The sequence below is a fragment of the Alosa alosa genome, chromosome 13 (assembly GCF_017589495.1).
Source record: "Alosa alosa isolate M-15738 ecotype Scorff River chromosome 13, AALO_Geno_1.1, whole genome shotgun sequence".
NCBI classification, from domain to species: domain Eukaryota; kingdom Metazoa; phylum Chordata; class Actinopteri; order Clupeiformes; family Clupeidae; genus Alosa; species Alosa alosa.
The window spans coordinates 13,218,643-13,245,314 of NC_063201.1; the positions used below are offsets into that span (position 1 = coordinate 13,218,643).

Genomic DNA, 26,672 nt, shown 5'->3' on the forward strand with positions numbered 1-26,672 from the left:
TTCACTGGACTAGGTACTTGATCTGAGCACTATTAGTGGTGCTTGTAGTTGCTCACAGGGTTTCAGATTGATATTTGAGAATCAAGGAATTATTGGATTACAAAAACCCTAAACCATGGAGAAGATGAAAATGCTAATCTGGAATCTTCCCTGGTCATGAGGAGAGAAATGCAAAGATGATGATGGCATTAACTCTCAAAAAGAATACTTCGGTACAGCATTTTTTTGCTTTTGAAGTTTTGTCCAAATATTATTTCTTTACCACAATACTTTTAAGTGCTATAAGACATTGACCTACAGCCTCTGTGAATATGTAAACCATTATGGAATGTTGAGGATCATGTATTACTGCCTGATACTAAGAGGGGCGTTGACAGGAGAGTCTTGCAGCGTCAGGCGTCCTAGCTTATATTCTAACCCATCACTCACCACTACTGTGAAACCTCACTATTGTCCATGGTTCCAAGCGTCAGCAGCCAGAGCTGCTGTATCTGATTAATCATTGAAGGAATTTATAATGAAGGCGCCAAGTTCAACTGCAACTCCTTCATACCATCTGCTGGTTGTTAAACTAAGATGAGGTCAGTGCATTCAAGTGAAATACTAGTTGACAGGACTTGCACTTCTTAACTTCACATTTATTATTTTATTTCCAGCAGAAAATGCTTACACAGGCTTGTGAAAAAAGAAAAAAAGGCTTGTAGCAGAAACAAAATCGGACAAAAAATACTGGAAGGAGGGATTCTACCTCTTTGTATTTTGTACTTTTCTTTTAACCCTCCATGTTGACTACACACAAAGTAACACGCAAAGAGATTCAGTAGACATTATAATGACACAAAGTGCACAGAAGTATACAAAACCATACTGTGGGTCAGCAGAGCCCAGACTCTGGCTGGTTCTGGAGCTGGCGTGGAGTGAGGCCGAACCCTGATTAGGGCTCGGCCTGCTCTAAAGCCGGCTTCTGTCTGGGAACAAGGCCACAGAAAACACCACACAGTCCACTGTCTGTCGCTCGTCTAGACACTCTAAATTGGCCATTGGCATCTAAGACTAGCAGCGGCAGCAGTACAATAGAAAGCTTGATGGTGAAACAACATTCTACTCTTCTATTCGTGGTCATTTCCTTAACAGTGCATTACGCTTACCCCATTGTCCATTCTTTTAAACGTTAGTAGGTCAGATGGATGTTTTTACCCCACCAAAATCCAAGACCTCCCCATCACCACAGTCTGTCTGTCACATGTCAAGACATCAGTAGTAGAATATGACTCACAAGACACATCACACACAGTAGTATTGCTTCATATCTTAATATTATAGTCTCGCACACACATCATCCGGCAGTGCTGCTGTAGCACGTGACCTGTGGGATAGGGAAGGGTGGAAGTCGGGAAGATGGATGGGAGAGCATGCACACTGCCAAACAGTGATGGGAGGCCCCATTTATCTGCAACAGCACTGTGGAGACGGACAGGGCACAGGGAGTTGGTGGAGCTGGAGAGAGAGAGAGGCGTCTGTTGCTACAGCGCAAGAGGGTCCAAGTGACTCCTTCACTTCCAAGGTCACAGTTAAGGTTCGAGAATGCTGACAATGGGCCAGCATCAGACAGATCGTATTACTTCTTTTTCTTTGCTCTGGCGGACAGAGAGAGGCTCCATATTAAAAGCATGCGTGTGTTTGTCCATGCACAGCTGAGTATCTGCTGAGTATCAGCTGCCGTGATCCAAGGAGGAGGAGTTACGACGCCTTTAGTTAGTCTTGCTACTGTGCATACTGGCGGCCAGGCAGTCTAAACAGCACTGCAGAAGGCAAAGGCGGAGTATTTACATGGCCAAGGATGGACGAGATGGTCTCCTTATGGTTGTGCACACTGCTCATCTGATTTCCACTACTTCATCCCGTTCACATGCATTCCTCGTCAACTGTTTTGCCATTCAATAGAAATACCTCACCATTAACCCCATTCAACTTCGCCAGAGCCACCACTATCCAATTCCCAGAGGTGGAAAAGTCCAGCTTCAGAAAGTAAAAGTCCTACCACATATCTGTTCCAGCTAGTCACTTAAACCAACTGATTCTAATTAGCACAACTCTTCAGCCAGGCAGAGCAGCTGTGTTAAGTGCACAGGTAGATCCAATACATGGTTGGACATTTACTTTCTGAAGCTGGACTTTTCCACCTCTGCCAATTCCATACACTAAGGCACATCCATGTGTGTTCGCCAGATCACACACCCCCACTACATCTTTGAGCTTAAGATGGGAAATCCTTTACTTGCTCTTAATGCCTTTATCCTCTAACAAAACTTTCTTTAACACCCCACGGTGATATTCTGTAAGTTCTCATCAGATGCACCATCTTCATCTTGTTGACGGATCAAATGTTCCAGGTCCACCATATAATTCAGGTTTGTAGACCACCATATAGTTCAGTCATCGTTTGGCGCTCATGAAAGTCTTGAAATGAATGTCATAAGGTACATGGAGGGTGGGGGTGGGCTGGTTTCCTTGTTTGCACACAGTAGGATAAAGTAGGTGGGGGGGGTGGAGGAGGTCATGTGTGGGGATCATTTTGGGGTCGGAGGGGATGACGTTGGCGCTACACCCCGTTCAACACCAGCACAGAGGGGGAGGGCTGGCGAGCCAGACTGACGCGCTGGCGCTCCGCGTTCTTGCCGCTGTCCGTGCGGCTGCGCCTCAGGGACAGCAAGCGGAAGCGCGTCTCCAGGCTGAAGCTCCTCTTGACCAGGCTGTTGCTGCTGTTGTTGTTGAGGGCATTGTCTAGTTCTGCTTCTGCTCCTTCCGCTCGGTCACCTGAGGGCAAAACAAAAAAAGGACCGTGTAAGTCGGGGGGTTTTCGACCAGTTTGTCTGCAGCCCACTGCCGGACCATGAGGTGACTGCCCGTGATCCCCACAACTTCAACAATGTAGTTTCATGGTATGGTAATTGCTATACCGTAATCGTCTATGGCAACCTCTATTTTTACCTCACACCCCACAAAAGATAGATCGCTTCTTAGTCAGAATGGTAGTCCCAGGGATACAATCACTTGAAAACCCGATTTACAGGACAATGGTCGTTCGTTACAATGGAATATATTGCACAGAGATGCAGTAATATGGCTATGACTACTGTGCTCAGGGCTGGAAGAATCACACACAAAAAACAGTACTATACCAGAGGATGGTGCAACATTTTGCAAGAAACGAGATGAAATTAGGCCTGTACAAAAGCCGTTGTAACATGCAAATCCTCTATTATTTGTGTACTTAACTGTGCAATAACAAGCACATGAAGAATGGAGTCAGGTGAGTGTACCAGGAAATATATTTTTAGCAGATACTTAACATTTTATAGGGAGTAGAGGCTGCTTAAAATTTCTCTACAGTCCTAGTTACAAAACCGTCCAAATGCACAGGCAGACAAAAGGTAGTCATTTATTCTTGTCCAGTTCTGCTTGGCTGTTTTTGCCAGTGTTCGTTGACGCAAGCAGCCAGCCACCTGACAGAATGACTAATCGGCCAGAGGTGCCCTCCAAGCTGGCGCAGGTGCGTAGACACAGACACACACACACACACACACAAACCTGCTACATCATCACACTTCTGACTTCTTCTCTGTTTCTTTTGCATATTCACACACACGTTACATAAGCATTTCTCTCCTCTCTGAATTCTATTTTGACATATGAGGCTAAAGGTCCAAGTGCTATGCAGATGGTTGCAGAGAGCTTGGTGACCCCCTTTCTATGCTGATGTACTAGCTCTTATTTTATTTTTCCATTTTTGTTTTCGTCATTCACAGCAACACCAAAAATACATTCAAGATAAGAGGTATTTTGGATGTTGTTTTGCCCCTCCCCCCCCCCTCAAGGTCAGGCTCACCTCTCTCAAGGTCACACTCTGGAGACGAGGCGCCGCTGCACTCACTGTGAGGACCCAGGATGGGGGAGATGAGGCCAAAGTCCGATAGGGACACGGTGCTGGGCAGGTCCAGACTGCAGGGCCGGGTGGAAGGGGTGGGGGAGGAAGAGGACGAGGAAGTGGAGGAGGAAGAGGACGGTGACGGGGAGGCTGAGCTGAAGGGACAGGGCAGCTCCAGTGGACTGTGGGGCCCCGAGCTCAAACTGCAGGTGGACTGGGTCTCCGAGTCCTCCTCGGACATGGTGCAGGTGCTCCTATTCTCGTCCTCAAAGGTCTCTGAGGTCACTGTGGACAGACAAGGTGGACATTATTGTAAGACTACAGCTTAACTGGCATCACAGGCTGCAGGCTGAGTCAGGGTAAATGAATCAATCTTTGTTCATATGTAATGCTTCTCATGCAGAGCAGCAATACAACATGCTTAATGCTAACACACAAATACAGCATACATACTACAAACATTATAGGAAAAAACGGTACTGTTACATTACTGACCAGTTAGAGTAAATAATGAAATGTCAAATGAACATCTGAGTGCTGTGTTGTTGTGACCATCTGTTGTCTGTGCTTTGAACGTCATTGCTGTATATGTGCAAAAGCCTTGACCTTGGTAAATATGCTGTAAATTTTATGCCTCAAAGGTCACCCAACGCTGAGGTTTCGCATTGGTCCTGTAAGTACTTGTGTAACTACAGTGGCCATAAAAGTTGCAAAAATACGTCAGAAGGCTCTTATCTTGCTGACCTATTGACCATGTGGTCCTTGCAAATGATCGGTCAGAAAACATAATCTTTATAATATCTATGCTGCTCTTCATTATTGTTTGCAATCCTCACCTACCAAAGTACATGGAATGACTTGACATTGCAAAGTAGCAATGTCTCAGGCAGGACTAAAAGCTGGGAGACGAATTGTGCAATGGATCTCACTGGTTCAGTTCATTTAAAATGATTTATGCTCTCTAAAGGCTCAATCAGTAACTCACAAATAGAACCTTCCTTAATCACAAATCACTCCCAAAGGAGATTTCACTTGCCATTTTAAATCAAATAAAATGGTGTGTTTACTAATAGAGAAAGAAATTTGTGTTCCAAGTTGTCAAAACAGTTCTTGGAACACCCAGTCGCTCTGTCCTCTTGAATTCCAAGTACTTGAACTTTACAGGAAGTCTTGCTACTGTACTTCATTGTTGCACACTCAAACTCCACCCCACATCAAAATTCCATCTCTAAAAGCAGTCAACAAACTGCAAGAACACTGACAATAAACAAAATGTGCCTGTGTATGTTCACCCCAAACAGAATCATTGAACACAAACAACTCCATTCATTCTGATACAATCCAAACCAATCATGGATACAGCACACTAGTATTGAATTTATAGCCTGTATGCACTGTAAGTGAAGCCCCCTGAATTGAAAGCCACTTATGGGCTAATGCAATTGGGCCGAGCAGTTGTTAAAGTACAGGATCCAATGGAGGATAATGACATTACATTACTGTTAATAATGCACTCAGGGAGGTGTTTAGATTTAGACGCTCAACAGTGATGAAGAGAGAAGGAAGAAGTGTACTTGATTACAAACATCAGTTTGTCAAGGATCTCCCCACATCTGGACAATTAATTTTACCCTCTACTTCTAGCCAACTGAAATTTAGAGTAAATAAACCAAAAAAGTGGATTTGTACCCCTGAAGCATGCCAGGAGCAATTGTTGGGTTGTGTAATGGAGAATATTGGTGTGTCTTTTTTTTATCCTAATGTCCACTCACTGGAAATGCCATCCGACTCCAGCTTGAAACTGGTGACATCATCTCCGGTGACACTGATGAAGTCGCCCTCGGCACCCACTCCTCGTTCTCGGGGGCCGATGACTGAAGACCGCCGGCGCTCGTGGATCTCATCCGAGATCATCTCCAAGTTCCTCAGGGCAGTCTTGTACTCCCCCTTTGCCTGGCTAAGCTTGGTTTGAAGGTCATCCACATTCTTCTTCAGTTGCTGGAAATGAATGAAGCAGTGGTCCATGAAGCCATTCTGTATTCATACTTATCCAAACAAAGACATTTTCAGCATGACTCAGGGACCCCTAACTGGTATTTTTGATATATTAGTACATGTGTGTTATTTTCATTTCCATGATAAAAGAATATAGCAATAACACACACATAAAATAAATGTGAAGATTATCTCTGCAGAATGTCTAAATGCTGTGGCTTTCATGGCAAACTGCAAAATTCATATGTTCAAACCATTATAATTCAAAAGAAGTTATATCCCGTTCATTAGTTACATGAAATGTTTAGACTACAGAACCATAGCGAACAATAGGAAATCTGCAGCTCGCAGTTGGCCAAAGTGATTTATGCCTAAAGGTCTTTGTTTAGTCTACAAGGTAGAGAATTCAAAAGATGTTTATCTGAATTAAATCAGTTCAGGAAGTTCCCAGGTTACGAAATGACAAGACAAATGGACTGTGTCAAACATTTGACCATCAAAAAGGTATAAAAAAGGTCCATTTTGGAAGGAAAAATAAAGCAACATTTTTACAGAGCACCAACCTCAAGCTGCAGGTAGTACTTCGCCTTGAGTTCAAAGTAAGGCCTAGGGGGAAAAAGAAGAGAGAGAGACAGAGATAGAAAGGCAGAAAGAATGTGACAGTGAGAGAGAGAGAGAGATTAGAAGCGCCAAATCATCTATGAATAGCACTCTGCATATTGCTATGGCAACCGTTCACAAAGTGCTGCCACATTCTGTCGGCAGAGTCGGAGGATTAGAGAGGGGTTCAGAGAGAGAGAGAGAGAGAGAGAGAACACAGAGATAAGCTTCACAGGATCCCAACCTCCACACTGCACTGCTACATCTTTCATTATGTTTGCATCCAGTCTGTCCACACACAGTACAGAGGAAACACACGCACAACACACCCACAAGCTCCTCAGTAGTCAGCCTTGCTGGCACTGCAGCGTAATTCCTCCTAAATGGTTCTTTGCAAGATCTCTAAAAGATCCCATGTAGGCTGTTTTCCATATCAAAACCTTTTATTGGCAATATGTTAAATAGTGTCTCTAAACTAGCTCTTCACAGATAACATTTTAATGTAATAACTAAAGGTCACATCATTGGCAGACTCCATGCAAAGCCGAAAGATCTCGTAAAGGTTAAAGTCTGAGTAGCTAACAGAGCTAAGCACAAACAAATAAGAGGTCAATTAAACTTCATTACACCATTGAGCATGCTTCTACTATATCATCCCCTCGCATTCATAAAAGGTATGTAGAAGTGTAATTAAAATAGACTTATATATAGTTAATGCAGCAGTACTGTGATTAAAGTGAATAAGCCTCGAGGACACCTCAGAAGTATACTCATTAACAAGACACTTTGGGGAATTAGGACTGTTCTAGTCTGAGACCTCCTAATTGACTCCAACCTCTTTCATAATCATATGAATAACTATTGGCAGTGAGATCACTGATCCGTGTTCTCCATTGAGAGTCCAGGACTAGGGATTAAACAATGTGCAGGAAACCAGTCCATATTCTGCTAAACTAGGACTACATGGTGGTAGGAAGAGATTAGCAGTAATTAGGTTTTTCATTGAGTTATGAACATAGGAACTATATGAACAGTGTATCCTTCCATAATGTCATATAAATATACAAATCATATATTAGCCTGCTAAACAAAGGTTGCATAGTAGTGGGGAAGGAATTAGCATTCCTATTCAATGTTATAAAAACAGGGCAGCTTTTTGTTTGTTCAGTAAAACTCGGTTAGGGCGGCAGAGGCTTACTGACTCACTTTGACTTGTTGATGGTGCGTTTAAGCTTCTTCTCCAGCTGCTTCATGCGACCCATGGCAGTGGTGTACTTGGCTGCCGTCTCCTTGTGTACCAGTTCACTGCGTGCTTTTGTCTGCTCTGCCTCCATGACCTGCGATGGAAACATCAAGATATCTGTATGGCCACAGGGGATTTACAAGAGGTGCTAACTAATCCTGCATTTACTGTGAGAGCATTCCTTCATGTATACATGATCATAACAGGAAATATTGTTCCCTCAGATCTTGTACCCAAGATATTTAAATTTCAAATGAAGACCATAACAGTAACAGAACACTGAAACAGGACTAATTGATATGTGTCATGTTTACTGCAATACAAAAGAAGAGACTACTTTTTAAAGCTTTGTCTGTATATAGGGGTATGTAATGGTAGGCGTGTGAAACCTCGCTCACCCTCTGAGTGGCATGGTTGAGCATCTCCTGCCAAGCCGAGTCAAACTGACGCTTGTCGTCTTCTAGGAGCCGCTGCTCGGCCAGAGCGATGGTCTCTTTGGCGGCCCGCAGCACCTCTGTGGCCCTCTGGAAGTCCTGGGTGGCCCGCTGGGCTTCTAGCTGAGCCTGGGGAACGAAGAGAAACCAGGCTCATCAGCTATGCATGGGCACCAACCACAAAATAGACAGACACACCCACAAATAAACAAACAAACAAGAAAACAGGTTTTCTGGTCAGAAATCAATATTTACAACACCTGGTGGCGAGAGGACCATCTGCTTACAAGACCAGGTGTTCAGGGCCCTCTCACAACACAGGCTTCATCTGATCTGTCAGCATCTGTCTGTCAGACAGAGAACTGTTTGGGAGTGTTGCTATAATATGACTTGGTGACAGCTGCCCCTCAGTCTGAAATATGACCCCTTTTCTGAGCAGCTAAGAATCAGTCAGTTTTGGAAGTGATGTGGAACTGGGGGCGATAATATTAGAGTACTTTTCTCTAATTGTAGAGTTCCTCTCTGTCTAATGAAATATGGTTATGGATACTAATACAGTACTGTAGAATAATTTAGTACTATTACTATATTTTATAGTACATATACAGTAATATACAGAGAGCATATAATTTGTAATGGTATTACATCACTTTGTGTCTTCAAAGTGATTTGACACAGAAGACAATAATTTGTGTGCGGCAAAATGGTGAAAGGGAAGTCTGTAGTGGTGAACATAAAGCTCCTAATGCTGGCAAAGCAGCTCCCGTGCAGTAGCACATGAAAGAGTTTCAGTGCTATAATCCTTTCCTTTCCCCCTCTTTCCTGTCTAATCTGTCAGTTATTACCCCCCTGCCCGGATACACTGCTCTAAACCTCTAATGCCCTAAGCCAACTTTACCCCACAGGGGCCACTCCCACAGCTTTGCACAAAACCCAGCAAATGCACTCAGGATGGCCATTTGAAGTGTCCGCAACATGACTTTCCCACACCCCAACCTTGGCTGATGAGAGTTTAAATGATGTTTTTGACTAGCCAAGGGATAGGACAGATATTTTTAACAAGTTGGACACACATCTGAAAGGCTTCTGACCCTATTCACTATTTACATTCATGATTCTAGGAGATTATGATTTCATTATCATTTTATTTCTTCCCTTTTGTCACTCTTTTAATGCAGGGAATGTAGAGTGTGTGTGTGTGTGTGTGTGTGTGTGTGTGTGTGTGTGAGTGAGTGAGTGTGAGCAAGAGACAGACAGACAGAGAGAGGGAAGACAGAAACAATAGAGATGTACAGCACTTCCCTAGATAAAAGTGACCTGAATATCAGTAAATGGCCTATTCATGTCCACCAGCTTCCCCCTCACAAACAAGCCAGTGCATGCTGAGAAGCTGTTGTGTCAGGTTCAGCCTGGAGAGCAGAAAGTAAGCCTCCTGACCCCCGCCCTAGTCCAGCTGAAACATGCCCCCTCACAAACAGACCCCTGGCTCAGAAACTGCTCATGCAGCACATGCTCCAAACAGACACCTCGTCTCGTGTTTTGATCCCCTGACCACCGTGTTCCTAGACACACACATCAGTACTATCAGTGGTACACCACATTTCCTAGAAGGAGAACCGGGGACTGAGCCCTTGAGTCTGGCATTTATCTGTTAATCAAAACAAGAAAACATCCAGTCGTTCCACTCAGGATAGAAAAGGTCATGTTTAAAACAGTACTCACAAACTGTTTAGAGAAATAGCCAAAATTACCCTGCCTGATATGCCAATAGACCTCTGAAGTTCGCCTACAAAAAAGCTACCATCTTTGCCCAAATAAGGAGATCCGGTATCTTGATATTTTTTCTATGGGAAAATAACATGGGGATTTAGAATTATCACACCTGTTAAACTCTTCGGGAACAAAGAAATCAGAAATGTAGATGTTTTGCTCTCACAGTTCTTCCAAAGACACAGATCTCTGCTACCCCAGAGTTAACTTACAATGCAACTTGCCATAGGTAGTTAGCTTCAATTAACACCCGGATCTCCTTATATGAGCAAACATGGCAGCTGTGGTTCCTTTTTGTTGGCGAACTTCAGAGGTCTATGTTTAGTTACTTCTTCGGTGTTTTTTTTTCCATACAACGAAGGCTTTGCTGCTGAGTTCATTAGCCTTATTTTACTCTTTTAGTTAGTTTAGGTTCAGAAACACTTAACTTATTACATATCTATACATTTTGCACAATATATTTAACAGTTATCTGTAGACACTATTTACATTCTACATCTACAGCAAGTCTTCTCTCTCCCTTCTCTCCTCTGCTTCCCACATCTGTTTTGCTTACACAGGGTGATAACCCTGTGGACAAACCGTGTGTGACTCACTGCAAATGGACACACAGTTTAGAAATCGAATTTGACAGAGCAAACCTCTCGGGAGCAGACGGAGACCTGTGGTTTGGTCAAGGCAAGACTGAACAGGCTGGCATGGCTGATGCCCTGGGCACTCAGAAACCCAATGCCCAGAGGGGCGGATGCAGGGAGCAAAGGACAGGAGAGAGAGAGAGAGAGAGAGAGAGAGAGTCACTGGACAGTGCCACCCAGAATGCCATCTGGCATACAAGGTTTGGCAGACAAGACACAGCAACACATACTAAATGGCAACAAGGAATTTTAAAGGTGTCTATGAAAGAAGATACAGCAACACACAGATCACACTACAGTCTTTAAACATGCAGGGTCAGAATTACCTACCATCAAGGGTGGAAATCAATCATATGTCACCAACTTATGATTCTGATACCATCCTAGCAACATCCAGGATTTTGCGAGGATGGTATCCAGGTTGCTAGGGGACGGTATCTAGGATGGTATCAAAATCTTGGGGAAATTTCACCAGAGAGGGTTGAAACCAAGTAGAAATCAAGGATTTTTGTTTTCATCATGTGATCCTATTACATATCAACTGTGGCACAGTTTGTTACACTAAAACTGTACTGTACAGCATTGTAGCGAACATACTCCGTATATACACTCACATCTTAGATCAGTATCACACAGTCCTCCTTTTCTCACCACTTTCCCTGTTTTTTTTCCTTTATCAAGGTCTTCAGTGGACACTTAAACTGAAAGTCCATCACTTCATTCTTTCTCTCCCCTGATCCGTGTGAAGAGTTATTTTTAAACTCAGACTTCAAAGACACCCAAACGATGTGTGATGATGACGACGACTTGCTTCAGTCAACTGACAAAAAGGACTGTTGCGGTCTTTGAAACTCTGAAATACTGGGAGAAAAGAAACAGTGAATATGACCGTACACAAAAGCTGCATGAAGGGGATTATATTATCTGTCATGATAAAGCAGGCTTCCGCCCTGGAGAGATCTTTTTTATTTTGAGCCCATGTCTGAAATGATGTCAGTTGAACAGAAGGAAAAACAGATGGCTGCCGTCTTCACTAGTAGAGGACATGCACACAGCCACCCCCATAACTCCCCCCATAGACTGGCTATTTAAATGCCCGATGCTCACCCTCTGCAATTAAATAAACTTGAAATTGACCTCGTCTTGGGTCTGTCCTAATGGGGAAGCGCCAAGCCTCTGACCATTGGGTCAAAACAACCAAAACAGGTCTGTGGTTTGCTAAACTACTATTTTATGTAGTCGTCAACAAGTCAGTGGGTCAACACAAATTCAGCTAGAAAATTAAAGTAAACTGTGGGGCCCTTGACCCAACAGAACCAGGTCATTCACTACAGCACAAAAAAGAACTGTGCCCCTCATTCTGCTTGGTTGTGCTATAGCAAGCTGTTTGTGGCCTTCTGACAGTAGGCCTACTGTACATGCTCTTTCCTCTGCTCCTCCTATGAGCCAAAAACGTGGAACAGTGGGGGCTTCAGGTCTGTATCATCATCATCATCATCATCTCTGCATCTATACAGGCAGCTGACACAGTGCTCAGACTAGATACTTACTTATCCACCCTCTTTAAGTTTCAATAGAGGTAGGTGTCATGACACCGGTGTGGGTGAAAAGTATGTATTCAGTTACAACCATACAGAGAAATTCATTTATCTTTTTCCAAGAACACACTTCCTGGGGCATCCTGGGCACTCTCTATCAGTGCACGTCTTCATTAGCCCATTACAGTGCTGAATCTTCTAGCTGGGTCTCTGCCAAAGCCCTTGTACTTTTCCCATTTTGATCTTGAGAGGAAAGTTTGCCAGGCCACAACCAGGCTTATAGCTGGTCAGAGCCCCTTAATGAAAAGTTCCACAGTAGCTCTGCTCCGATGATGAAATATAGGAACTCTGTTAGTAAATGTGAAAAGTGGATCTGGCTTGGGGTTATTCAATTATTTACCACACATGGGAGTCTAAAAGGGAGAGGTGTTTGATGAAGAGGTGCTTGTGGAAAATCATTCTGACATGACTTGAGTGTCGGGTGGAGGCATTCTTCAAAGGGAAAGTCATCTGATTTGGCTAACAGAACAATGTTGAGAACAGTCTCTGGAACATGATGGTTTATTTGATCTACTAACAACCAGAATCTTATTCTTCTCTGCTCCAAATATTGTATTAGCAGTGTGCTGCACGGCAACATGGACAGCAAGAAACTATCACGGCTTCAGGGATCTTTTGCTGCCAGGATTTTGATGGATGTTCCATTCACCAAAACAGGTTCACAGGTCAATTAATCAGTTTACTGTCTGATTACCATACTGATACATGGCGGAAACATGAGACCAATGAATACATTCACATCTTCTAGGAACCACATGAAACGGTATGAATTTGATTCATCTAACTTTGGGATGTCAAACATCACAGCACAAATACAAATCCCTCAGTAGGATTCGTCAGTAGGAAGGAAATAGATACAAAACAACACAGTTATTGGTTTTGAGAGAAAGTGATGTTGTCACATTACCAAAAACAGACTGCTGTCTTGATTTTTTTCATTTATGAAAGTGGAGCAACACTGATCAAAGAGATCCTGACACCGTTGCCAGTGCAGAGTCTGACACTTCACAGAAAGCCCATGTGAGCCTTCGTGCAGCTGTGGACAAATTTATCTTGCGGCCCATTTTGAGATTACTTTTATTTATTTATTTATCGATCCATTTTGTTTCATTGTTGGCCTACATTTCCACGATCCACAGAATAGATATGACCCACATGAAATCAGCAGGCTACTTTTTACAGGCAGGGTAGAGCAGAGCGAAGTGGAGTGTCGTCTGACAGTCCCGGAGAGGAGGGTTACTGATGCCTCACTAGGCAGCTCATCAGAGTGAGAGCAGTGACTACTCGCCCGACCTCAAACCAGAACGGAGAGGTTTCCATTTCACTTGGAAATGACAAGCCATGACAGACCACTCACCCTAAACCTCTTATACTGCTTTAGTGATACTGCTTTAGTGTGTGTGTGTGTGTGTGTGTGCATATTTACGTGTGTGTGTGGGGTCACGTGTGTGTGTGGGTCACGTGTGTGTGTGGGAGCCATGAAAAAAACCTATAGACCTACTGCAGACTACTACCTACCATTGTACCACTGTCCTATTGTCATTACTCATTAAGGGCACTGCTGATAACTGTGTTGCCTCATCATATTATATAATGTTAAGAGTCCCTTGTATTAGTTCACAGACAGAAGCTGTGAGTCAGTGAGGGGACATAACCTTGTCATCACAACCCCTCCAGTCCTGGCACACACGTCTACTCTGCAGCAAAACACCTGCCAAATCTCACACTTCAAGGAAAGAGAGAGCGCAGCTGGGAGCGAGAGAAAAGGAGGAGTGTGGGGAGACAGGTGGAGAGAGAGAAAGAGAGAGAGAGGTGAAAAGCAGAGGAAAGACAGAGCAAGATAATGAAGCAGTCAGAGGTAGAGATCACAAAAGGCAAAGAAAAACATAATACAGAGGAAAGGAGAGGGGGAGAGGAGGAGAGGGGGAGGAGAGGAGAAGAGAGGAAAGGAAAGGAGAGGAAGAGAGGAGAGGGAAGAGGATGGTACAGGAGACAGGAATGCAGCGAGATAAGAGGAGTGATGGTGAGACTCTGCAGTGCTGAGGGCCTCGGTGACGTCAGTTCTTTGGCACAGGGCCCTTCGGTTTGGCGCCTTTCACTCTGACCGTCTGCCAAACACAGAATTCCATAAATTACCCCTAGTGCTTGCTCACATCAACGTGAAGCAGCACAGTTTAAACAGTTTCAAACAGAGATGCTCCTTCTTAAAGCAGTTAGCAGCATCACTGTGTTGAGCGAGGGGGACTCCTTCCAGAATATTAATGTGGGGAGGTGTCTGAATCCATGAGCTTTGTGTCCCGCTGCTGCTGCGAGTCAGATCCCCTATACGGCAGGTCCTAGCCTGACAGAGAAGCAGTCAGTCTTGGCCTCTCATATCAGCCAGGCTGAACTGATGGGGGCTAGAGGGCACTTCCGCAGTCCGAAGAAAATCACTATCCATAGCAGCATGAGATCAGAGAGGGGGACAGATAACCACAGCCTGTGCTCTCCGCACATCCACCCTGAATTCCGTGCCAAAGCCAACCACCCACACCGATCTCACCACACCCCCCCATGTACGGCAAACTCCGCCCGTATACTGATCACAGCCAGCTGAGCTCTTCACAGGAGTATAACCATGACACGGTACAGTGCAAAAAGGAGGGGAGAGGAGGAAGCACACAGATGAATGGAATTCGGACCTTCGTGATTCAAACCCTTGAAAGACGACTTGAGAATCCACAGAGACAGTTCAGTCGTAACCAAGAAAGCGCACACATGTAAAGTGGGCTTCTTATCTAAAGTGAGGGAGGAGTTGAACAGATGCATATTTTATAAGAAGGGGAAAAGTCTGTGGAAAACATGGCCTCCTTTAGAAGAAAAAATAACAACTTTTGAGCTGATAAAGTTTGAAATGCCAAATGGCCTTGGCTGATCCTGAGGATTAAAACTTTGGTGAAGCTCATGTTTACTTTCAGGATGGAGGAGCGAGCAACAATTAGCATGCAAGCCTCCTTCAAAATGCTTACATTGAATAGCAATAAGACTGCCGGTGTTATTGGTATAAGAAACAAGCAACTTCTAAAGCCTTGGGTGGGAAGAAGTTATGGATTTTTACAGCCAACCACAAATGTGATTTTTATCGAAAGGGAAGCAAAAACTCTTTAAACTGTTTATGCCTTAGGCAACAACTAACCCTTAGACCCACTAGTGCTCAGGGCTAAATCAACAGCATTTTATCTCACCGGAAAAAATATGACCTTATTTATTACGACTGCACTACATACAGAGTGTGCATCTGACAATGTGAATGAGCAGCAGATTATTACTGAAGCAAGTGCTGCACTTGCCACATGCATTATTGCTTCATGCCATTCAGGACTCGTAAATAGAAAATGAATGACACAGAACGGATGTGAGTTTCTAACACAGAATAAATGGGTGCTATACATCCCTATAGGGTCTCCCTTTCATGGACATGAAGCCCTCCATTTCAGGCAGACGGGCGGCGAACAGACATTTTGGTGCAGGGTAGGAGAGGGAGAGAAGGAAGTGGGGGCTGCACAAGAGACTGCAGTCACCCATCAGATAAAACTCCAGCGCAGTCTGCCAGAGACTGCAGACTAAGACCACGCACGGTGGGGAGGAGGGAGGGAAAGGAAGAGAGAGAGAGAAAAAAAATCTGTTGATATGTATGGACCCTTTCAACAATAAAAACAAAAACAATGCTTGAACGTTCTATTTGGGCCCCAATCTACTTCCTCTGCATTAAGATAACATTTGTCTGTGGACTTAAAATTGGTAAAATAACATATGATAGTGGAGAAAATGTTAAAAAGGAAGTCTTGTGGGGCCAACTATGATGCTGATAATGGAACTCTCTTGAAAGGGTCCATATATGTATGTCCAGATTTATTGTAATAACTGCTTTGGCAATATGAATGACCATCATGAATTTGAATTTGAGAAAGGAAGAGAGAGAAAGCCACAGAGAGCAGCAAGTGTGGGGTGATGGTTTATTTGTGCAACATGAATACTCCATATGCAATCTGTTATGGCTTGCAATCAATCAATCATGCATTTGGTTTACTACTTATACTTGTGATGATCAATACAAATATGTACATGACCCTGCAGTTATTCTAACAATGTATAATGCAGACACCTACAGGAAAGGTGTATCATGTTCACAATGTAATATGCAACGTGGTTAAGTGTGTATTTGTGTACAATTCCATATTTACTTCTTCACCCATAGTGTGAAGTCTCTAGTGTAGCCAAGGATGGATCATACTGGATTTCAACCACAACAAACAGAAAAACCAAAACAATAGCAGACGCCAAGAAAACACTCTGGGTTTGACTGCGCCCTCCCCCTCGTGTTGTGCCAGTGAGTAAGGATTCGTCCACTCAAGCGGTGAGCGGACATCCATCTCCAGAGTCTCTCTGGCATCTCTGCAGTACTTCTTTATCAAGCTCGCACACAATGGGCCAGCCACAGTGTGCTCTGGGTAAATGAGCCTCCTGGGGGCTTTGTGCTGATTACACAGACGTGCCCTTCCTCCTCTACACCCCCCACCACCCCCTATCCCCCCGTCCCTCAGTCCCCCACAAGCATCACTCCCGAGGGGGGGGGGGGGACGCCTGCAAATTTGGCAATATGCCTCAAATATTGCCTCACTCTTAATGTGACAATTAATGTTGTGAATTGTGGCAGCGATGCCCTCAATCATTCCTCATGTACAGTATCTGAGGCAAACTGATCTGAAAATCTAGAATTATTTCTGTTACAATTATTTCTGTTTCAGATATATTTTGACTGATTTACTAGTCAGCTTCAACACCAGCATCTGGACAGATGGGGCTACATGCACAAGGCGAACATCATATGGCTGACCATCCCTCCTAATGGACATCAATGTGGTCTCTCAGACACACCCCTTCACACAAAATAAAGCTTGCTAGCCCCTTTGTCTATGTAGGGCTTGGTAAGAACAACTATGAATTCTATAGGCTGTTCTATTCCATCCTATTTAAATGGTTTGTATGATGTACATGTATAAATGTATTCTTATGGCTATAACAATAACAACAACAATTTCCATTTATATAGCGCTTAATTTCCTTCAGGATCAATAAATGATCTTTATCAGACACACAAAACACTTTACAGTGAAATAGGAACCTCACTAACCACCACAGATTTATAGCACGCACGTCAAAATATATGACAATATGGAGGAAACACAAACTTCCACATTGTCGAGGTTTAACACGACAGATTGAGAGCCAGCAGCCCAATTCATAATTAGGCTCTAGTGTCTGCCTTCTAGAGTGGCACAGAAAAGGGGGAAATCTTTTAAAATTTCATTGCCAATCCCTCAGGTACGCTGTAACCTTTCTCGGTCAGCCCAGGAGTATAGTCCCTAAAAAGTCTCTGCCACGTCAGTGAAAAATCTGGGTCAGAGCAATAGACTCCCTACCGACTTTTCAGGAGTTTCATAAATCGTTCAAGTTATACTGTGACCTACTTTTGCCATCGACAGACACGTGGATCTCAGACCAGTGAGGACCACAGGAGTCTAAGGGGAAAAAAACTAATAAAAATGGCATCATTGTGTTTTCTCATTTCTGTCAGGGCTGTTCGATAAAACCGTCAGGCATAAAACCGTCAGTGTTCTTATCTCTCAGATGTCAGCTGCATAGCTATCATAATAGCGTGGCATTTGTAGAATAGGGAACTGAAATTGTGTGTGATGATGTGCCGCACCACTCGGCTACCCTACAACAATGTGGCATTGTAAACTTTGCCCATGTTCAGCTCCAAGCATCTCTCATACAGACAACAAGCAACACAAATCTGGGGAGGCTAATTAAATTTACAGTGAATCATTAATGAATTCTAAGATTTTTATGACTACAGACTAAAGAATACACGCATGAATCCAAAATATTGGCTACTCTAAATGCATTTGTTCTGGTCTGCATACTGTATAATACAATTTTGAGAGACTGGTGGAGTTCCCCTTGAAATCCTGGAAATGTAGGGCATCTAAAAAAACGACATGCAAACCAATTCTGCACCAAAGTCTGAACTCTGGCCCTCTGACTGTCTGTGCATACCTGGCGGGCTACCTTCCTGGCCTCCCAGTACGGTTTGGAGTCTTCCACAGCCTTGCCTATCTTCTTCACCAGCTCATCCAGTTTCACAGTGGCCTCCACCAGAACAGACCGGAACTTCTGCCTTGCATCCTGATGGAAAGAAAAGGGAATTGATGGGAAGAGTGTTACCAGCATCACAGAACAGGCTCCTGGTCAAAAGTCAGTAAAGGGATATTAAAGATCAAAGTTTTGTAGGCTAAAAAAATATTGACCACTTTTGCTTAAAATGGGCTCAAACAAAACACTTTTCACACAGATCAACAAAGCATTTGAGGTCATTTTTCTAGGAAGTGAGTCTGCATTTCCTAAGAAAAACTGTGTCCACAAATTTAACTAACTCTAAATTGAATTAGCAGGATATTTATGTCGAACCAACCACATTAGCAAACAACAAATTAAGCAATAATCTTTAAAAAAGTATCCTTACACAAGACATTTCACACATCTTTTTGTGCAAAACCACAAGCCCAACACTGTATAACAAACAATCTAACATCATCAAAGATAATTCAGTTATAAACTCATTTCCCCAGATTTCATCTTCTCTGACCAAAACAAACAAAAAACCTTTTGTGGGAAAAATAGGTGCCATAATGTCAAACAGCTTGGAAAAACAGCTGATCAAAGACAGCCATTCAGGCAGAGAAAACAAAGACGCCTAAAAACCTCACTCTCAAATCAACAACCTAAAAGCCACCCATCTCTGGGTGAAATTTTAGAAATCAATACTTTTACTTAGAAAGGTCTGTCGCAGTAGGTCATCAACCAGCAAAGGCAATGTATCAAGGACTTACACCCAACTGTGAATGAAATAGATAAAAGACATCCGAACAATATGGGAGTATCAGCCCCAATATCAACCATAGAGAATGCAGACATAAGACAGTGTCCCAGTAATTTGTTCCTCTCCTCTTTAACTGATCTCAAACAGACCTGACCTGGAATAAAGAACAACCCTGGTGGTGGGGGTGGAGGGGCACCTCTCTTTTTCACAAGTCTCACACATACCCCCACTTCTTGTTTTATTCCTGGGGATGGTGGAGTGAAGTGTAAATAACATTCACTGGATGCAGTGTGAGCTACATGACAGTCAAAGTGCTCTTGGCTAAAGAAAATTATAGTGTTATGAGGTACTGTCTGAACTGTGCCAGTGTGTGCTGATATCCTCCTCCTCCTCCCCTCCTTCTCTCTCTCTTGATTTTTATTCAGAGAGGCAAATCACCCAAGAACCTCAGAGAAATGCTGTCTTATTCACGCTCTCCATTACACTCTACAAGGCTCTCTTTTACAAACAATTCCAAAATCAGTTTAAACAACCATGACATAAAATGGCACACATTTTCCTCATAGTATGAAAATTATTCCTTGTCAATGAGTCAATTCACAAATCTTTCCCAAGATCCTCTGCATCTTCTCACACTTATAGGAAACAAAATGGATGCATGCATGTTGCTGAGCAAGGTCCCCTACAGTCTGGCCTCATTTCCACTTATATTTAATGAAACATGACTATACCTAATTTCCTTATTATGCTTAGATTCCCCCAAACAAATGACCAATCAGAGATCCACGCCAAGCAAGCAGAGGGGCAGGGATGCAGGCCAGAGTGAAAGGAAAAGAGAGAGAGAGAGAGAGAGAAAAGAGAGAAAGGATCATGTGGTCAGGTCTTCAGCTGATATCTGTGTCTCTTGTTTGAGTGGATAACCTTGTTTACAGCACTGAGCATTCCTCACTCAGACTCAGAAGTCATCACGTTTTTGCTTGGCACACACAGCATCAACGCATCTTACTATGGCTGCCAAGGGAAAAGTGGAGTTGTTGAACAGCAAAACCCATCTCCTAATGAAAACAGCTGCAACATGACCTTATACAGCACAGCACAAATAGCTTCGCTCTGGCTTAAAGGGGCCCATGGACAGATTTATCCCAACTTTGCATCATTGGGTATCTCCGAAGTTCAGAGTCTATTTGCACAATACCTCTTAATCACCTTTGGATTATTCTCCAGTCTTGTTGTCAAAGGCAAAACAGTTTTACTCTGAATCACATTTTTTTTACAAATTACAAATTGTAATTGAGTATAGGTGCAGGTGATTTTGCAGGTCCCCTTTGAAGAGTCTGATGTAACATGAGCAGGTCGCCTACCTCCAGTTCAGTTTCACATCTGTTGATGTCATCTGTGGATTGGTTGAGTTTTTCAAGTTCTCCCTGTTGCCAGGAAGCACAAAATAATTCACATCAAGACAGGAAGGCCAAACTTCATACAAAAACTAAACATGACAATGATAATTGTATCTTCAAACTAAAATTAATCAGTATGACTAATGGTAAGAAGATGCAAATATCCTCATGGGAAATTGGTGATACACCTCAATGAGCTTTCAATCTCTCTGTGACATTACAATAATTATTAGTCATGGACTGATTTCATTCCAGCAAGAACGTTCCAATAGCCTAGTCAGGATATTTGTGTAACGAGCCAGAGGAGCGTATAGGCTACAGTTTTAATATTGCGGAGGAACATGCAATGTTAGGGCAAGTCTTAACACTATTCGTGTGAAGACGTAGCCTACATTCCCAGTAGCATGATAGAATGGCAATAGGCTATTAAACGGCTTCTTATATTTTAACACAAGTTCAGACATGATCAATAGACGACAACATTCGATCAACAAGGCTAGGCCTATATGTAAAATAATTTCCATACCTGGATTCTGGGGTCTACCTCTTCCTCCTCAGATGATGATTCTATTTCTTCGTCTGACCTATTTTCCTTCTCCAAAGTACCCATCTCGTACAAATTTCAGAGATTTCTGTGCTTCAGAACAAAGCCAGCCTCTTGAAAGGGCTGGAAGCGGTCTGTTTCTCTGCACGTTGGCGCTAAAACCTCAATCTATACTCAATCTTTGTTATGAAAATTCAAATAATTAGGTAGGCTACCCATTAAATACCGAGATCGGCCGTGGTCCAGTGTGCATTCAGCCCATCCATCCAGCTGCAGACTTCACCTTGTGCGTCTTCGGCATGTGTCTGGAATGACTGAAAGGCAAGCGAGATAATTCATTGCGACCCGCCCCCTTTACGTTTCTCAGTATAAGGGTGCATTCAGGGCACCTCGGAATGACAAGGACCGCCCCCATGGCTACTTTGTTTTTCCGACAGCAAGTGTTCATGTGCTTTGCCATCAGAATGTGTGACAAACAGGGATGCCACAACAAAGGTTAAAACATACACTCACTAATCCTAAACAAACAACTGTATTTGCTTAAAATATAGTGTAAGATGCTCGTGAAAGAATGATATGCAGCTTTCAAGTGACAAAAACGCAAATTCCCGAGTTCACATTAAATCTGTTGGACATGAAAGGCCACATGGACTACAAACGAACTACAACGTGACGACAAAAGTGATGACGAGCGCCTAACTGGGCAACTCTGTTAACAACTGAGAATCTAGCCCCAAAATCTAGCCCCAGTTTCCGACCTCTGACTCACACATTAAGTGACGTGAATGACGCGGAATGATGATGTTTTCACTCAGAGAAAGATTTTTCCGAAGCCCATGAACGCTAGGTAATGCTGGATAGTCTCAGACTAATCGACTGGTGTGCTGATGTGTGATTCTTCAAATCGTTTACTGACTTTGTATTGTCTGTGTCCAAAATGAAATAGGCCTACCCAAGTTTTTCCACATGACATCAAAAGAAAGTAATAATTTAAGCGATAAGCTAAAGGAAAATCCTCTTTAAAAACATGCTGCTCTTTCAGCAGTGACCATATCCGCTTAATCTTAAAATGGATTGTAAGAGCAGGCTGTATTTGGTAGGTAGCCTATTGACTGTGACAATAGACACAAAACCATTACAAATTCTGTTTAGTTGTCATTTTGAATGCTCTCCCTACGTCAGAGCCAAGCTGTGTGTTGCAGTCACAGCTGACGCCATTGTCCATCATACATGACTGATTCTGAGATAGAATTTCCTCTTTGAAATTAAATGAATCCTGCTGACAAAAGAACTATTGTAATCTAACCTGGTATCCAATTGAAGGCATTCAAGCCTCAAGCTCAGGCACTATAGTAATTTTCTGTAGGCCTGCAGCATCCCTCATTCCTTATGGGCAGACAAAGAACTGAATCTCTCCAAGTCATCTCTAAGTATTGAACTGCATGCTCAGGCAAGATGACTGCAACTGAAAATGACCTTACAACTAACAGTCAGCTCTGCAGTTGTCCTATGGGACTCCAAGGACAGGGATAACATCCTAAGGATAACATCTTCACGGTGTTCAGGCTCAGCTACCCTGATACCCCCCCCCTGAGACACAAACATGCACACCTTGTCTTCATTCCTGCTGTCAAACTAGGAAAATACAGATCGGAGGATTGGATGGTTGTCTGACAGTTATGTAATGTGGACAAAGCACCTGGTCACCACAAGGACATCCAACCAGATCTGTAGTGCTTCACAGTTCCCAGGAGTGTGGTGTGAGGGGAAGCTAAATCAGCACAGGAAATCATTAATTTTATTCTTTTAAGTGCTGCCATTGGTGGGGCTGGCTCCAGCAAGACCAAAGGCCATAACAAAATGTTTTGTTCCACCTCCTGACAAAAACATATAGTTAATCTGATTAATGTTGTGGGATTTCATACCTAACAATAGACAAAACAAGCTTTTACATCAAATGGACAGTAATATAACCTACATTTGGTAAGCTTACATTTCTTTGAATTATATAATATACCACACTCAAATAACACATTTTATCATATTTGAAAAATGTTCCTCTGACCAAATTACATAAATTGTATGGAGCTGATGCAAAAGCTTTGGTTTGTGATTATTCTGCTAGATGTGTAGGCCTACTTTTTATTTGCTGCTTTTTATTGTTTGACATTCAGAATGTTGAGTTCACTTACTAAACTTGGAAATGTTTCAGTCAAATCACCTAGGGAAAGACTGTGGCTGAATTCAGTCCATCAATCTCAGGGTTTGTTCATTCTGAACAACCATTTTCAGTGAGAGAATGTGTGCACAATAGCTGGATGTGTCGAGTCTGCTCTCTATGAAATAACACTGGCTACCTTTTATCAACGTGCTTGATTCAATAACAGAGAGAAGCTATTTATGAATAGTCTCAACAAACATGCTTTTTAATAGAGGAACGATGGAGAAAGGCAGTGGTTGACAAGCAGGGGAAGGTTGTCTCATGGTCTGCATGCGGTGGAAGGAACAGGGTGTGGGTGTGTTGGTCATTTCAATCTGTTATAAGTCTGTTAAATAATGAGGGTTGAACCTGATAAGGCTAGGACCTTGATAGCCTCTGCACTTAATTCATGATGTTCTCTGTGCTTCCCACCAACAGGACGTGAAACTAGGACATGCTGAATGGACACAGAGGCTGTAAGCAGGAACAATCACTGTAGTGCCACACAGCTCTCAAGGGGAAAGTTGGATAGTAGGAAAGAATGTTGTATTTGTGTTTTCATTGTCCATGTGTTACATATGCAGCTCTGGAACAAAACTTGAGAGACCACTGTACATTTTTCTGAAGTCATCCTACGGTTGCTGACGAGTGACATTGGAATGAGTTGACAGTCATATTCAAATTTACAGTTGTCTCTTAATTTTGAATATGACTGTCCACTCGTTCAAATATCTCCTAGCAACTGTAGGATGACATCAGAAAAATGTGCAATGGCCTCTTAATTATTCCAGAACTGCATGTTTGACATATGCATGCACAGTACAGGTTTCTAAGCATGCTGTAAAACTAAAAGCCAATTCTACGAAATCATTGAAAAGGTCAGGTGTAGGCTGGACCCTGTTGCCTGTTGGCATGAGGAATGATATTTTAATCAACCAATCAATGACTCACATAATGACTAACATTAGGCCCATCAGTGTTGTTATACACTCTAATGCCATTTTATCTGATTAAATATAAATTGTACAGACATTAAAATGGTCTCAAATTGAGTCAAATTAAGTACAGAAAAATGTATGGTTAAATGGATTTTTTAGATTTTGCATGTATAACCGATGGGTTCTAGATCTTTTGCAGAGGTCTGTTGCTGCCATCTTGTGGCGACCTGTTCCAGTAACTATGGAGGTGTTTATAGGTGTAGTATTTGACCATTCAATACAGGCTGAAATGTCACCAGGATACAATGAACTCAATGAATGTGGTGACACAAAACAGAGTAGGAAAAATGTATTCATACTTTTATTAATACTACGAAGAAAAAAAAAACAATATGGATAAAATTCCTCAAATCATGGTATGTACAAATGTTCATGGCTGTATTTCTATCAAAAAATGTGTTCACTGTATAAGAAATAACATTTTATACTATTCTTTAAATTGACAATAATATGCAACATCCTTGGTTCACTTTGCCACATTATTATACTTGGTTGTTCAAGGTCACTGGGCGTCTAAATTTGCTCTGAAGGAAGACGCGAGGCACACATAAACCCTCTTTCTTGTTCACGGTCTCTCGCAGAACATATTCATTCACCACAGTCTCAAATCCAGCGTCATGGAATAGTTTGGTCAGAATCTCTAGAGCAGATCAGAACAACTTACATGTAACAACACCATGACAAGCAATACAATATATTGCTGGTTATAACTTAAACTGGTTTGCAAAAGGTCTGCATCTTTCATTGTAGGTGAATAGGCTGAAATGTTGGATTGTTTTTGGTGAACATGCAATAAAGGGATGCTTTGTGACATTGTTTTGATACTGTGTGTCAACATTATCAGATTATTTACTCAATCAAGTTATTTACTGACCTTTAGAGAAGAAATAGGACCGTGTGCCATCCTGCCTCACGTAGAAGTTCTCCCCAAGCTTGTTTCCCGATTTAAACCGGAGCATGGCGTGGTCATACAGGCCATAATCTCTAAACAATACCACTCCACCTGGTTTTAGAACCTAGCAGATAAAACAAACATGAAAGACTGTCAGTGTGAAAACTGCATGTCTACAGCATAACGTTCAGTTAACATTAATTATGCAAATGTATAGTGTTGGAGTAACTTGTGTATGTATAATTGCTACCAATACATTACCATGTATAAATTCACAAGCGCTTGTTGCATCTTGTCAGGATGAATAGCAGAAAGCACAAATATGAGAGTTGCTGCATCCACGCTTTCTGCAGAGATATTATCCTGTAGGTCATCTTTGGTCAAATCACACTGGAACGCCAAACACCTCTCCGGAGAGTACAGAGAATTTTGCTGAAACCAGAAACACTGTTAGTAAAGCTTCTGCAAATAACTGTAACTGAATACTGTCTGGGTGCAGTTTGTAAACGTATCTGCCTGTGAACAACAGACCATGATTGAATAAACATGGGCTCTGTTCACTATTCACCTTCACAAACTCCACAGCTCTTGGAGAGAAGTCACAGGCATACACAAAGATATTGAGGTCCTCTTCCAGAAGTGGGAAAATACAATTACCCACTCCACAGCCAGCCTCCAGCAGCACCAACTTCTGGGACACAAACTAATGAAGGACAGATAAGACAGATGGGATGATCAAAAGCTGCGACCTTAAAGCCAGTTTAATCAGGTAATTTTGGGCCCAGTTTTACGATTACCTCTCTGCATGCTTTCAGCTCCTCAAATTCTCTAGTCGTCCAATGTCTGTCCTTAAAAAAGTTTGTTGTATTCCGCTTGTAAAACAAATCCCAGTTCTTCTGGGCATCTTTCTCAAGCTTCTGCTGCTTAAATTCGGACACCAATACTCGGTCGTCTTTCAACTTGTCCAGCTCCTCTTGGGAAAGAATTCTCGAGCCAGAATCATCTGGTTTGACGTGAGACTCAACTGACTCCATTTAATTTGCTCTAGGTGGTCAGTTATCTATCTCATCTCAAAATGATCTCAAAGACAAGTAACGTTATAGTCTGACTGACTCACTCCAGCATCGATAGAATCATAAGTAATTAACCTACATTTATATATATATATATTTATATATATATATATAAAACATGGAATATATTAATTTTCAAAACGATTGTCTATTTTTGGAGACAGTTGTCATAATAAATGATAAAATGCCTACAAAATAGTAGATTGCTTCCTTTCACATCAACTCTTCAAAACTCAGCATGGAATTTCTACTGTGTGTAGCTGTAATTGTCGTTCGTGTAGAAACAAAACCGCAATAGATGTTTCTTTTACATCGTTTGAAAGCTCAGCCAGAGGCTCAGCCCAACAAATGTATTTCTTTTTAAAGACACGATAAAAAGACAAAGCATGAATTATAAAACCTGCAAATACTAATAAATCAATCTAAAGGAAAACACTAGC

General features: G+C 42.4%; 2 protein-coding genes across 2 annotated transcripts; both read right to left on the bottom strand.

Annotated features, from left to right (window-relative positions):
* Positions 1 to 617: 617 nt before the first annotated feature.
* Positions 618 to 21,383, bottom strand: sh3bp5b (SH3-domain binding protein 5b (BTK-associated)). Its single transcript, XM_048261990.1, has 9 exons — positions 21,052 to 21,383; positions 20,490 to 20,552; positions 18,306 to 18,434; positions 8,165 to 8,329; positions 7,730 to 7,860; positions 6,487 to 6,529; positions 5,701 to 5,926; positions 3,890 to 4,213; positions 618 to 2,817 (listed from the first exon to the last, which is right to left on the bottom strand). The coding sequence occupies exons 1-9, from the start codon at positions 21,133 to 21,135 to the stop codon at positions 2,603 to 2,605; spliced, it is 1,380 nt and encodes a 459-aa protein (XP_048117947.1). The 5' UTR covers positions 21,136 to 21,383; the 3' UTR covers positions 618 to 2,602.
* Positions 21,384 to 24,581: 3,198 nt separating this feature from the next.
* mettl6 (methyltransferase 6, methylcytidine) lies at positions 24,582 to 26,322 on the bottom strand. The gene is made up of 5 exons (XM_048261991.1): positions 25,957 to 26,322; positions 25,728 to 25,862; positions 25,421 to 25,591; positions 25,142 to 25,283; positions 24,582 to 24,907 (listed from the first exon to the last, which is right to left on the bottom strand). The coding sequence occupies exons 1-5, from the start codon at positions 26,191 to 26,193 to the stop codon at positions 24,750 to 24,752; spliced, it is 843 nt and encodes a 280-aa protein (XP_048117948.1). The 5' UTR covers positions 26,194 to 26,322; the 3' UTR covers positions 24,582 to 24,749.
* Between the last annotated feature and the right edge of the window lie 350 nt (positions 26,323 to 26,672).